Raw genomic sequence first — 13,331 nt, 5'->3', positions numbered from 1 at the left:
GTTTTGCGCTGCAAGTCTATTTAAATTTTAGCTATAAATATGAATTTCATACTAAGATTGTTAATTTGACCATAAATAAATTTTAAATACTCTTTAGTTACTGTTTATAAAATTAAAATTGCTTTTAAAGTCAGATTTTCAATATCCAATAAAGGATGATTTAACTATTGTGGGTTATTATATCTAATTTAATAGCATCAATTTTAACATCATCTTAGAATTTAATGCAACATTTTATTCTTTAAAACATGCTTAAATTTAATATTATTTTTACCTTTTTTAACCAATATCAACAATTTCTTTTTCCCCTTCTTTTAATGACGACCATCTTGACATCAGTTTTTCAGTTACGTTAAATTTTCTTAAACACGTCGGCAACTTTTGTTCGTCTTTAGTTAGGTCTGAAGGAACCCCTACATAACAAAATAAAATTTCTTTGGACACAGTTGTGGATAGCCTTAACAATCCTGACATTGATCTCCAATCAAAAGTTCTGTTTTCTATGTTGTTGAACGGTATTAACTAAAAAATATAAACTTTTTATATTTATTTATCTTCGACGTGGGAAGGTCGACTTTACGACCTAAACATATAGTAACATCAATTACCCTGACCTAGTTTCAAGTTGCCTTTGGCAGTTTGGGTTATTATCGGAATTATATTTGCTCAATAGTTACACTGCTGAATCAGTGTTGTCCAAGCAGTAGCTCAAGTTGTTTATAGCGCCTGACTTAAGGGCGCTACAGCATTAGAACAGTGGGGATCAAACCTTATGTAGTGAAACCCAGTTTTCTACCCACTACAGCATGCTGCTAGTTCATGTTATTTTTTTTTCTAATAATATAAGTATAAATTTAACCATTAAAAAAAATAGTAAAACAGGTTAATTCTAAAAAAAATATTTAAAAAGTATTTTTTTTTAAATATTTTACCTGCATAGATACACTATCCACTGTTTGTATAACAACCATAAAGTTGGCATGGTAAAAAGATGGTCCCTTTCTGTATAACACCATATCAACACCATACCGAACACCATTCTTAGGCACCCAGCCTTTACTTCTAAAATGATGGTAAGCTGCATATTTATTGGGGAAACAAGGATTCTGCTGGCAGTAATGATTCCATTGTCTAAAATAAAAATAAAAAAAGTTTTCTTTATGAAAGTTTATAATATTTAATTGTAAATTGTAATTTAGTTATATTCAAATAATTATGTTGGTTAAAAAAATCACCAAACTTGTAAAATATATAAACATCAACTATTTTAAAAATTATTTTTTATTAACACTTACTGTTCTATGGATATATATTCTTCGTTCAGTTTAATAAACAAACATCCTAATCCAAAAGACAAGAAAAAACTTTCTTCAAAACTTAAGTGAAGAACCTTTTGTTCTATGGTTTCATTTGTCACTATATCGGTATGGTTAGAACTTGATGGTTCAGATGCATTTTTATTTATATTAGTACTAATATATTCTTTGTTTTCAGAAATCTGATTTGAAGCATGTGTTATTTCCCCAAAACATCCCTGTTTAAAAATGTGTTAAAAAAAATTTTAAGCTGATAGAAGAATAGTAATCTGGTAATTTTTTTTTGTATATATCTTTATCCTCGATGTGGAAAATTCAAATGCGCGACTTAAACATAAAATAACATCAGTTACTCTGACCCAGTCTCGAGTTGCCTGTGGCAGTTTGTGATATTATAGATTATAATTGCCCCGTAATTATGCTGCTGATTAAGTTCTGGCTCAGCAGGAGTTCACACCATTTATAACACCTTACTCAAGGGTGCTACAGCATGAAAGCAGTGGAGATTGAACCCACAAACTCATGTGTGGTGTAGCAATGGTTCTTACCACTACACCACGCTGCCGGTATTTCATTGGACTATAGCAGCCAAAGGTTTATAAAATAATTTATAAAATAAAGTTTATAAAGTTCGTAAATAATTCTATGTATATAGAAGTTGCATATTTATTATTACATTAGTCCTGGATTAAAAACTTACTTGAGTATAAATATATTGAATATCCCCCTTTTTCCTAATTTCAACGTAATCATTTTTCAAGACTCCATCAAAATAATTCCAATTTGTCAGTGATGGTATTTCGTTAGTAATAGCGCAAATGGGAATTGGAAGCGGACTAACCATTTGCTTTCCCTGATTTTTTTTCTTTTGGAATTTTATAGGTGCCATTAGAAGCTTAAAAACAAACGAATTCAATGAATTTTAAACTTTTCGCTGTAGATCAGTATTTACTTTTAAGCATACACGTGCAAAATGACGTCAGGTCACGTGTCGAAAAACCCAGTGTTGTCAATAAAATTTAAAGATAAAAACTTATATTGTTTATCCTCAATTGGATATATTAAAAAAATGTGTCACCTATGCATAAACCATTTTTATCCTATTTACAATACAAAAACAATCATTTCAAATTGCACCAATTTGTTAGTATAGAAGCATTGCATCGTACAATTTTAAAAGGAATTATTTAAATTTTTAATCAAATAAAGCCAATAGAAAAAAACGACAAAACTATAACATAAGCAAATAAAAAATTACTAAAAATAAAAGAATAAAATTATTTAAGTAGCTGTCTTATACAAAAATCAAAAAATGCCAATTCAGTAAAAATAATAACAAAATAATTTTAATATTGTGCCTAAAAAAAGTAAAATGTAACACAAAGTTTAAACAATGAGACACAATAACAATCATAATGGCACAATAAAAATCATACAACAAATGTTGTACACAAAGTATTACTGAAATTACGATGTGAAAAGCATAGGTAATAATTTAAAAAAAAGTGAACAAAAGTGTCTTGTTAGTATGTACCAACAAAAATATGCTTTAATATTATTGGTGATTTAACTATTAAATAAATAGAATTTAAAAAGTATTTTCTGATTAAAAAAGGGCATAAAAATAGGTATTATTTTGTGTTGTGATATTATTAAAACCGTACAAAAAATAAAATGAAAAAATAATGTACTACACATACACTAAAGCAAAAAAACAGATAATAAAGTTAAAGCATAATAAAGTAATACCATTTGTATATAATACCATTTAAAAATTAAAAAAAAAATATTTATTTTAATTTACCATTAGGGCCGTACATTTTTTCGTAAAAATATTTGACAGGCAGTGGTCTCAAAACGCCCTTTTTATCAATTTTTGTAGTTAATTGTTTAACAGATTCAAATTGTGCTAAAGCAAAGTCGTACAACTCTCTTTCCAATTTGTAAACTTTAGAGTTTTTTAAATGTTTAATTGATTCAGTAGAAGGTGGTTCTTTATGCATAGTGTTTCGAATGTGGGATTTTTCACCTAAAAATAAAAATTTTGTAACCTTTTATTTGGTATAATTTAATAACATTTAAATAGTCGGCAAAGTATGTAATGTATATGTCCAATTTTTTTATATTTATTCTCGGTGTGGGAAGGTCGACTTCGAGACCTAAACATAGAGTAACATTAGTCACCCAGACCCAGTCTCAAATTACCTTTTGGCAGTTGGGGATATTATAAATTATGATGGCTCGATAATTAAGATGCTGATTAAGTGTTGGCTCAGCAGGAGAACATATAGTTTATAGCATCTACTCTAGGGTGTTACAGCATAAAGCAGTGGAGATTGAACCCAGGACCTCATGTGGTAAAACCAAGTGTTCTTAACACTACACCACACTTTCGGTTTAAGACATATTAAAAGTTAAAAGCTACTCTTAAAAAAAGTGAAAAGCTAGTCTTAAATTTTTTTTTTAAATCAATAAAATGTTAAATTACCTTTTCTATATTCATCAGAAATTCCATTAAATATTCTTGGTACAATGCCCTCCAAAACAACTAAAAACTCCTCCATTCTCTCAGTAACGCCAACCAAGGTGTACTTTGCAGCTATATTATTCTTTGCTTGCTGTAGAGCCCACTGACTACCCGGCTTCCTAAACATACAAATATCATATTATTTAAAAAAAATAACAATTTAATAAAAAAAATTTGGCTACAAACCAGCATTCAGCAGTTTGTCCGCACATAAGTGGAATTTGAAGCCACAATCTTCCTGGCTGACAGTCGTGACCGTTTTGTGCCACGCATTCGTCAAATGTCTAAAAAGTAAATTAATTTAAAAGATGAAACTACAACTTATAAATTTAATACATTAGGGCCTTATAAAAAAACACTTAAAAAATAGATTTTAATAAAGTATTAGCTTTAAATCTTTAAAGATAAGTTATTTCTCATTAAAAACTAAAATATGGGTGTATAAGTTATGTAAATATACAAGGGATTGAGAAAATATTTAAAGTGTTTATTTTACTTTAACACAATGGTAGTAATGTGATATTAAATAGTTGTGGTTTTCAAAATTGATGCCTGCTTTTACAATTTAAATTTTAACCATGCATTTTTTAGTCTAGACAAAAGTTGAAGGTTAACAAATGTTTAAACACAGTATAAGTAAATGTTTAATATTACACAAAGAAAATACCAATATATATTATAAAATTAGTCATCTATTATTACATAAACGTTTTAGTAAAAAGAATTTTACAAAAAATGAAAAATGATATTTTACATTTAATTTATTAAAAATTTTTAATTTTAAAAATACCGTTTTATCTCCTTGCTTAGTCCTTTTCAATCCTTTTCTATAATCATCTCCATACCGAAGAAAATAATAATGAGATACCAGCCTATCTAACGGTTCTCTCAATATGTTAATATACAAGGGCTCCACTTCACCAAATTGACTGAAAGGAATGTAGGCAAAATGGCCATGGTAAAAAGCTGGTCGTCTTTCCTTCCATCTGGTCATATTTTTAACCATTTCGTACTAGAAAAACATCCATTCATTTTTATGCGAAAAATTTTTAAAAATGCACCATATTTTTAAATTTCAACTAAAACCTTTTAATAATAACCTGGTCGTTTTGTGCCATTTTTAAATTGTTATCGCTTGTGTTTGTATGAAGCACATACATTTGATTTTTTCTCGTCATGGAATAAACAATATTGGCAAACGAGGTGCTTCCAGTTTTCGGAACTCGATTGTAAACAACTATCAGTTCTAAACTTCTAACATCCTGAGATTCCTTAAAAAATCAAACACAAGACTCTTCTATTTTATTATATAAACACAATACCAGTAAAATATATTTCAATATTATATAACGTAGATCATTTTTTTGTTTCTAAAAACAAATTTTTTGATTTATAAATCAAATGGTAATTTAAGTTTAAGTTTGTTTTTGTCTGAGACATATTTTTTTAAGGATTTCTAGTCTAGGCATTTAGAATATTAACATTTTAAACAGGAAATGTCATCTTATGATTTGTTAAGATTTTAAGTGTTGTCTGTTTTTGAATTCTTTAAAAATTAAATGTATATAATCAGTTTATTATATAGGTCTATACAAACATATTCATACTTTTTAAATTAATTTTATAATTAAAAAATTGTAAAAAATGTTTAGTAACTGTCATAAAAACTTACAGAACCAGCAACAAAATTTGGTAATTCTTGTTCAAAAGATTTTTCTTTTCGTACAATTATTTCTGAAGCATATTTTTGTAATCTCTTTTCTATAATAACAATTTATTAATTCAAATGTTAAGGTCCAGCATATGGTTTAATTTACAAACACCAAATAATATCCAAAAAAAGATATAAAATTGTTAAAAAAATAAATTCAATAATTGGACTTTAAAAAAAATTATTAAGTAAAAAATTTTTACCTAATTCAATATTTTTTGCAGTGAGGTCTGTTAAACGAAATTCAAAATATCCGATGGTGATTAAAAAAAAGAAAATTGCGATGTATAAAGTTGATAATTTTCCAGCAGTTAATTTTCTTGTTATTCTCATCATTACAATAATTAAAATGTATCAAAAAAAATTAAAAAGTTTAAAGGCTATATTAAATAATTTTTCCTAAAAATTTAAATACTATTATAAGTGCATAAATAAAGTCAAAAAATAGATAAAATATGGTGATTTAATTATAAGCCCTACTCCAACCCTTTATTAGAAGAAAAGTAACTAGCAAAATTTTGTTTTTAAAATCATATTTATATAGTCATTAAGTTAAATAAAGTTACAAAACGTTCCGTCTGTTCATGTATGCTTTTACACGAGTTTCTTGTTTTTTTAGTACGTTTTAAATTAAGCAGTTATTTTTGTGATTAATATGTTCATATACAAGCAAACATAAACCGTTTTCCTTTGCTTGTAACGCTGTATAATCACCAGAAACAAATCAAGTTAAATAAATGTGAAAAAAAGTTTTACCTAAAAACTGTTAAACTACAAGTGCAAACTTTAACACGACATTTACAGTCATAATTTCGTCACAGCCTTATCCGAGCATAAGTTTTAACCGAAATGAGTTTCAAACTTAACCAACTTGGTTAATAATTTAGTTTATTTTATGTAAAGTTATTCTTGTGTTGACAAACAAGTTACATGTATAATAATATGTTTTTTTAAACAACGAAGCTCATATTTTTGATATATATTAATGAAATTAAAAGAAATTGTAAATTATTTAAACCTAATTTAAAAGCATCTAATACTATATTTATAATAATTCTAGCGTCGCTTAATTTATTAACAACATTTTTATAAATTAGAAATTTTATTTTCAACAAATATTTAAAAAAAAACAATTATTCTCGCTCGAAAATTGCGAGCGAATCCCACGAATCATCAAAATCGTCATCATCAGTAATCGTATCTCGGTCTCCTTCCCCATCTGAACTTCCGGATCCCTTATTGGAGCGGGAACGGAGCTCGGTCAGGGAGTCCGAACAATCGGAACCGGCAGAACCAGGACCATCGTCTGATTCGTCTTCTCCACCAAGAGCAGTCCTGATAATAACTTTATTTTTAAATAAAGTACATTAAGCCGGCAGCGTGGTGTAGTGGTCACTTGGCTTTACTACATAAGGTCCGGGGTTCGATTCACACTGCTCTCATACTGTAGCGCCCCTAAATTAGGAGCTATAAACAGTGTGAACTTCTGCTAGGTCAATACTATATTTAGCAGCCTAATTATGGTTCAGTTATATTCTATAATATCTCAAACCACCAGTAGCAACTTCATCCTGGTTCGGGGTAACTAATGTTACTCTATGATTAGATCGTGGAATCGACTTTCCACATCGAGTATAAATAAATATAAAAAAATTAACTAAACTTACTTGATATCGAAAAGGTTGTTCTGATCATCAAACAGCTCAGCACTGTTTAAACTCACATCACCCCCAGAATCACTTCCCGAATCGCCCCCATCTGAGTCCCCATCAACACTAACCCCTTCCCCATGCTCTACGTAAGCTTCTGTATAAACAAAAAAAAATTTAAAATGTAATTAATTTGGTAGAAAAAAGATAAAGCCTTTTTAAACGTGTAAAATTGTAGGCTTAAAAGACATTTACAAATGAAATTAAAAATTGTGGGCATCGCTACATGAAATCTGTCGATAAAAATTTTGAATAAAGATAAAATGATTTACCTTCTTCCCCGTCCCCCTCTTCGCCCCCGCAGGAACCCGTATCCGACCCCCCGGAACTTAAACTGTCGTCATCACTGTCAAAACATCGAAAACAAAGCGAAAACATTTCGATCATACGACTAAAAAAGCAAACTTCATTTTAAACTTTTTTATTAAAAAAATTGGAAAGTTAATCATAACTGTGTGGTTTTAAATAAAATTGTTTTCAGTTTATAGATTTTATTATTACAATAAATGGTTAAGTATCGTATGGGTATAATTGCCATCATATCTTGAATTGTTTATATATTGTTTGTAAGTGTATTATGTGATGTTTCTTATCTATGCTGTCAAGTTTAGTTCTAAATAGCGCGCACATATAACGCAGACATACTTCACTTTGCCATCTAACTTATTTATAATCAACTGGCTAGCATAAAAATGCATAAAATTAAATAAAAAAGATTAATAATTTTTTTTCTTTACAATTTTTGGTGTTTTTTTTCGGGTAACTTTTTATTGAAATATACTTTTAAAATTGTAATACAATAAAAATAATAGGATTTACTTACCCTGAAGTTATGGATGTCATACTCTGTTCGCTTCTGGTGCGTTTCGTGTTGAATTTAACATGAGGCTTCTCAGTTACTTTACTCGGAAAACTGTACAACTTTCTACATTCCCCGCACGCACATTGGTAAATTATTGCCTTCCCAGCGTTCAAGTTATAATAATTAGAAAGCTCTGAGTTGTGCAGCGATTTAGGTTGGATTTTAACCAGCTGTTTTTCAGTTACTCTAAATGTTGTATGGTTTGGTTGTGGCTGTATAACGTAGTTAGTTGTGTTTTGGGGGTAATTTTGAGGGGTATTAAAGTTTTGGCGGGGGCTATACCCGTACGTAGTTTGCTGTAGTGGGTAGTTTGAAAATGTTTTGCTACGCGAGTAAGGACTGTTTTGAGTGTAATCCAAATTATCCTCGAATCTGCAAGTTTTTGTCTTGCTTTTATATGTCCTGTAAGATCTATTTTGCTCGAGCGTTGTTTCTGAATCGTCTGATGTATAGTCATATGTTTCACGATGTTTTCTACGGTAGTAATCCGAACGAACAGAGTTTCTGTGTCGATTTTTAACGCGACTTGAAGTTAAACTACTGTCCGATGATATCCGATGAAACGACGAATTATAAGTTTTCTTATGAGTTGACTTACTGTCATAATCAGTAGGAGAATAGAAATCTAAAAGAGGGGATACGCCATTAGTTCTTTTTAGTCATAATTTTTCTATTTAAAACTGTTGGATTTTCAATTAAAATCTAGCGAAAGGTAATGAATAAAAAAATCGATAATTATGAATTTAAGAAAGACGTTTTTTCGGTAGAATAAAATTGAAAAGGAAATAGCTTGAATCATATTTAAAAAATGTTTATCAATAATTAATTACGCCTTTTTGGCAATAATAAAAAATAAATTTTTTATTGTCAAGGCAAAAGACTAAACTCCTATAAATTGTATGAATGTAATTAATTATCTTCGATATTATATAGGCCCAAACATGGCAACTTAAGTTTCTTTTGCCTAGTTGGGTATGCACCTTTTTTTAACAAGAATACACATTTCATAACTTACCTGTTTTATTTCGGTCTTTGCTTGTAGTTGAATATTGTTTTTGATACCGCGATTCCTTTTTAGAGGTTGATTCATTTCTATGACTTGTAATATTCCGAGTTTGTGACGTCTGTGGTAACGTTTTATTAACTGCTTTTGATAAGTTACTTATTGGTGTAATCTCTGTTTTATTAGTTTTAGTTATTAATTTGCTTGCAACGTTAGGTTTCGAATATAAATTGTTATTCTCTGACCCTCCACCGCACCAAATACCACTATCAGTTGTTTGCAGTTTATCAGTTTTTGACACATTTTCATCTTTGACAACTTGTGGTAACATTTCTTTCATTTTTTCCATATTTCTTAAAGCGCGAATTCGCCGTTGCTCTGTCTGACTGTAATCCCTGTTTAAACTTGCATTTGAGGCCTTGTGGTAATTCAAAGATGTTGAGTCAGAGTTGTGTAGCCTAGTTTCAAAGTTTTCAGTCCTGCTGTTGAACGACAGTTCGTCGGTTTCACTCCACTTTGTTATTCGGTACTTTCGTTGTTCCAGTCTCTCAAGCCTACTGCCAGGTCGATAATTCTGTCGCTGACTTGAAGGTACTAATCCAGCAAAGCCTAAATCCAAGGTATTTGGCCGTTCCCTAGCTTGATGCAAGCCTCTGAAAAACAAAGAGCATGGATTTTATATTATAACAGAATGACTCGTCAAAAATTTTCTGAAAAATATTGATATTATCAACTCGCGTGACAAAATTATCTTTTGATATATATATCGTTTATGCGCTGTAGGAAAAAAGGAACAAGGGGTTATAGTAATGAAATAATAATGGATTATATAATAATAAACAACAGGGTCATCTAATCCTACACTGGTTATGGTTGATGGCATTTTCTTTGTTAAAGCGTTGTCTGCTGGCCGAAAATCGACAATTACATGAAATAATTTTCAATAAAGCGATAACCAAACCGCCAATTTGTATAATCTAATTTACAATATTTTGCAAGAAAATTGTCACGTAAATTAGTGACAGAAAATTTAATTTTGCAAATATTGAAATTGCATTTTCTTGCGCTTTAAAAAATCGATAAAAAAACATTTTTTTCTTGAAGTCAAATCATAATTACAGGTTTACTGTATTATTACACATTTTTATCGCATTATTAACATGTTTAGTAATGAATATCTAATGCATTATTTATAAAGGCAATTCAAATAAAGAAAACGGATATACAACGTCGAACATCCAAAAATACCTGAAATTTTATGTTTATTGAAAATTGAAAATAAAAATGTCGTCCAAAAAAAACTAATTTTCCTGCTTTGTAAAATTGATGCCTATATATCCTAAATTTAAATTACCCTTACTTACTTTTTAAAACCAGTATCATAGCGTAGCTTACCTATTCAAACAGGCTAGTAAAGATATAAATGCAAGTTAGAGAATCGGCCTATCGAATAACGATAAAGCACTAACTCTCATTAAATTAATCGATTAAGTTTTTAAACGACTTAGCGGAACAAAAATGCAGTCGATAGTAGCATTATGTGGATAAATTACATTACACAAATTAAATACTTTAATCATAGGTTTATTGTTTAACAAAAAATGATTAAATAACAATTTTTCTTCAAGTTCTTCAGAAAAGAAAAAATCAAGTTTTTGATTTATTTGTATATTTACCTATATTTGTCTGATAGCGGAGTATTTTTGCAGGTATACTTTACATTCTCGTGTTTTTCCTTAGATATTTGCCGAATATCACCGTTTAAATTTGTCCTTAATTCACCAGAATAACGGGATTCTGTATTTAAACAAGGCTTCATCTCTTTACTACAGCAGTAATCTCTTATTATTTTCCCGCAATTTCCATTTATTCGCGAGCATCGCAACTGGGGCTGCCGTTTGGTAACCGTAGACCGGGCTTTATACAACATTCCTTTATGCTGTATAAAAAAGGTAGAATTTGCAGACCCGGTCTCGGTCTTATGGGGTTGTATGTATCCAGTACTATGCATAGTCCTACAGTGTTTGCTTTTTAACGTTGGCATAGATTTTTGATGAGTTGTCATATTTTTTTGGTTTTGAATGAGCAGTCATTAGATATTTATGATCCAATATTAGGTTTCTATAATCTCCGCAATCAATGCTTTAGCGTTTCAGTTGCTTAAATATTGCTATACTAAGTTACAGAAATCATAACACTATAGATTTCTTCTTTGCTATTAAATAACGTGGATGTTTTTGTTATGTAAGTTTATTATTTAAAATTCTTTTCAAAATTCTATGATTGCATTTTACTATACCATTAAATGCAACTGTCAATTTGGAATTCTTTACATTTCATATATCTACAATTAGTATATATACCAGTTTTAATGGTATTTTTTGCTAAAAGAAATATATTCTGAGCCATTTTTTATAGTTTAATGCAATTTAATTAATTTAAAAGAAGGTGTTTTATAAATAAGCAACGTAATGGAATTTTGACACAATATTTTCCATCTAAATTACCGGATTCATTAAAACTGTTTAGGCCAAAACAATCCTTTGCAAAAAAATATCTAAACCTGCTCAAAATATACCCGGCTATATTCGAAATGCAAACTAGTCCTAACTTAAGCTTTCCCACTACTGGTTGGTTAAATTTTAATTGGTTTTTAGCGTTATATTGCAGCATACCTTTACTTTATATGCCGTTATTGAAATATATACGGTGCGGGCCCTCACGTGCATTATTTATTAAGTTAGCAAATCAGAAAAATAACTCTCACATAAATCTATATTTCTAATCCAAACTAAACTTATTCTCAATTTAAGCCAATACTTTAATACACTAATAGGTATTTCTGCACTAAGCTACATATGTTACTATAGCGTATTGTTAACCATTACATACAAAAACATATTAGTTAAATCCATAAAATCTGCCTGCCAAACTCTAATATACTTTTTTCTTTGCATAGTACTATATTTTATGATTGACATTATTCATATAACGAAGAAATTTTTTGCTTTATTGCATTGCAAACTTGAACAGTTTTAAAAAATCTTTGATTTCAGAATTTTTTCTTTAACAGATCGTTTTAATTTTATGATGCCCTGTTAGCTCGTAAATTGAAATAGCGATAAAGGTAATGAGGCCGCTAATTTTACAAAATAATTTTCGGAGGCTAATTTTACGAGCGCCTCAATTTAAATTAAAAATTGAAACCGCAAATTCTGACTAACCTTATTCGCAATACGCTTGTTAAACTCTACTAGCCTACATAACGTATTCATCTATTATATAATACACGCAGGTTAAAGATAGCCTTGTATTAATGGTTATATACATCCAAGCGATAAATAAAACATTCCATATTCCCTGGTCATCGTAACGCAATAATAATCCAAATACGATTTATTAAAGTAGGCAGAAGGGAATCGGAGGGCCACTAACGATGTTTAATTTTTGCGCGTGCATATTACCAGCAGGACATATTAAAACCGTGTAAAATGTCGGTTTTTAAGATAGATTGGTCTCGAGGGGTGTTCTGGATTTTAACGAGACCTTCTGAGCCATAACACTTCTTGTATACATACCCAAATTAGATATTCATCGACATATCTGACATGCAAGAGCGTGCATTAAAAATTGCCGACCGACGTTGCACTATCGGAAAGCAATTAACGTTTAAGAATCCGTTAAGGTAGCATGTATGACATAAATAAAATACCCACAAAAACGCCTCCCTATAAAATAAGGAACCAATAAGTGTCCAATTTTTAAATTTATTTTATGCTGTACATGTAAAATCGAGGTATATTTTATTCAATCAATGATCCTTATTAACTTACTATTGTAACAATAACCTTTACATACTTCAGAATTTATTGGATACTTTGGATTTCTAGCCATATGGAGTTTTATTTGTTAGTTTATTGTTTTCTTGAAATCCAAAATTTATGTCTTTTGTCTGGATGGCAAAAATCGATTATATTTAATTTGCTAAGATCCAACAAAAAGTTGGCAGTAGTCGTTGGATGAAATAAAGAATACCTCTTTTTAGTAGCACAACTTTGACATAGACATATTTGTTTTTAAAAGAAAATTCCTGCCAAAAGTTGATAACATGTCGAGTCAAAAAGGAAAATGATATATTTGGACGTTTTTTCCGTAAGTATCTTAGAAATTGGGTTAGATTTAAAGTCACTTGATGTATGAGAA

At 29.7% G+C, this 13,331-nt stretch overlaps 2 protein-coding genes across 2 annotated transcripts; both read right to left on the bottom strand.

The window, feature by feature from the left end:
- Window positions 1–279: 279 nt before the first annotated feature.
- On the bottom strand, window positions 280–2,205 carry LOC145745099 (tRNA-splicing endonuclease subunit Sen2-like). Its single transcript, XM_082563093.1, has 4 exons — window positions 2,017–2,205; window positions 1,296–1,534; window positions 933–1,131; window positions 280–522 (listed from the first exon to the last, which is right to left on the bottom strand). Exons 1-4 carry the CDS (start codon window positions 2,203–2,205, stop codon window positions 280–282), a joined length of 870 nt encoding a protein of 289 aa, XP_082419219.1.
- Window positions 2,206–2,425: 220 nt separating this feature from the next.
- On the bottom strand, window positions 2,426–5,948 carry LOC145745352 (heparan sulfate 2-O-sulfotransferase 1-like). The gene is made up of 7 exons (XM_082563403.1): window positions 5,758–5,948; window positions 5,516–5,604; window positions 4,944–5,114; window positions 4,634–4,855; window positions 4,030–4,127; window positions 3,805–3,962; window positions 2,426–3,345 (listed from the first exon to the last, which is right to left on the bottom strand). Exons 1-7 carry the CDS (start codon window positions 5,888–5,890, stop codon window positions 3,107–3,109), a joined length of 1,110 nt encoding a protein of 369 aa, XP_082419529.1. The 5' UTR covers window positions 5,891–5,948; the 3' UTR covers window positions 2,426–3,106.
- Window positions 5,949–13,331: the final 7,383 nt, after the last annotated feature.

The sequence above is a fragment of the Corella eumyota genome, chromosome 3, assembly GCF_963082875.1.
Source record: "Corella eumyota chromosome 3, kaCorEumy4.1, whole genome shotgun sequence".
Taxonomy (NCBI): Eukaryota; Metazoa; Chordata; class Ascidiacea; order Phlebobranchia; family Corellidae; genus Corella; species Corella eumyota.
Note: the sequence above shows the minus strand (reverse complement) of the source record. Positions and strands in the feature narration are given on the sequence as shown.

Excerpts from the sequence above, each read along its gene's own strand:
- LOC145745099 (XM_082563093.1), bottom strand. The coding sequence starts at position 2,205 with ATGGCACCTATAAAATTCCAAAAGAAAAAAAATCAGGGAAAGCAAATG. Across the intron at positions 1,535-2,016 it reads TTCAATATATTTATACTCAA|GGATGTTTTGGGGAAATAAC; the intron begins GTAAGTTTTTAA and ends ATTTTTAAACAG. Across the intron at positions 1,132-1,295 it reads GAATATATATCCATAGAACA|ACAATGGAATCATTACTGCC; the intron begins GTAAGTGTTAAT and ends TTTTTATTTTAG.
- LOC145745352 (XM_082563403.1), bottom strand. The coding sequence starts at position 5,890 with ATGATGAGAATAACAAGAAAATTAACTGCTGGAAAATTATCAACTTTA. Across the intron at positions 5,115-5,515 it reads CAAATTTTGTTGCTGGTTCT|GAATCTCAGGATGTTAGAAG; the intron begins GTAAGTTTTTAT and ends TGATTTTTTAAG. Across the intron at positions 3,346-3,804 it reads TTCTGATGAATATAGAAAAG|GTGAAAAATCCCACATTCGA; the intron begins GTAATTTAACAT and ends TTTTATTTTTAG.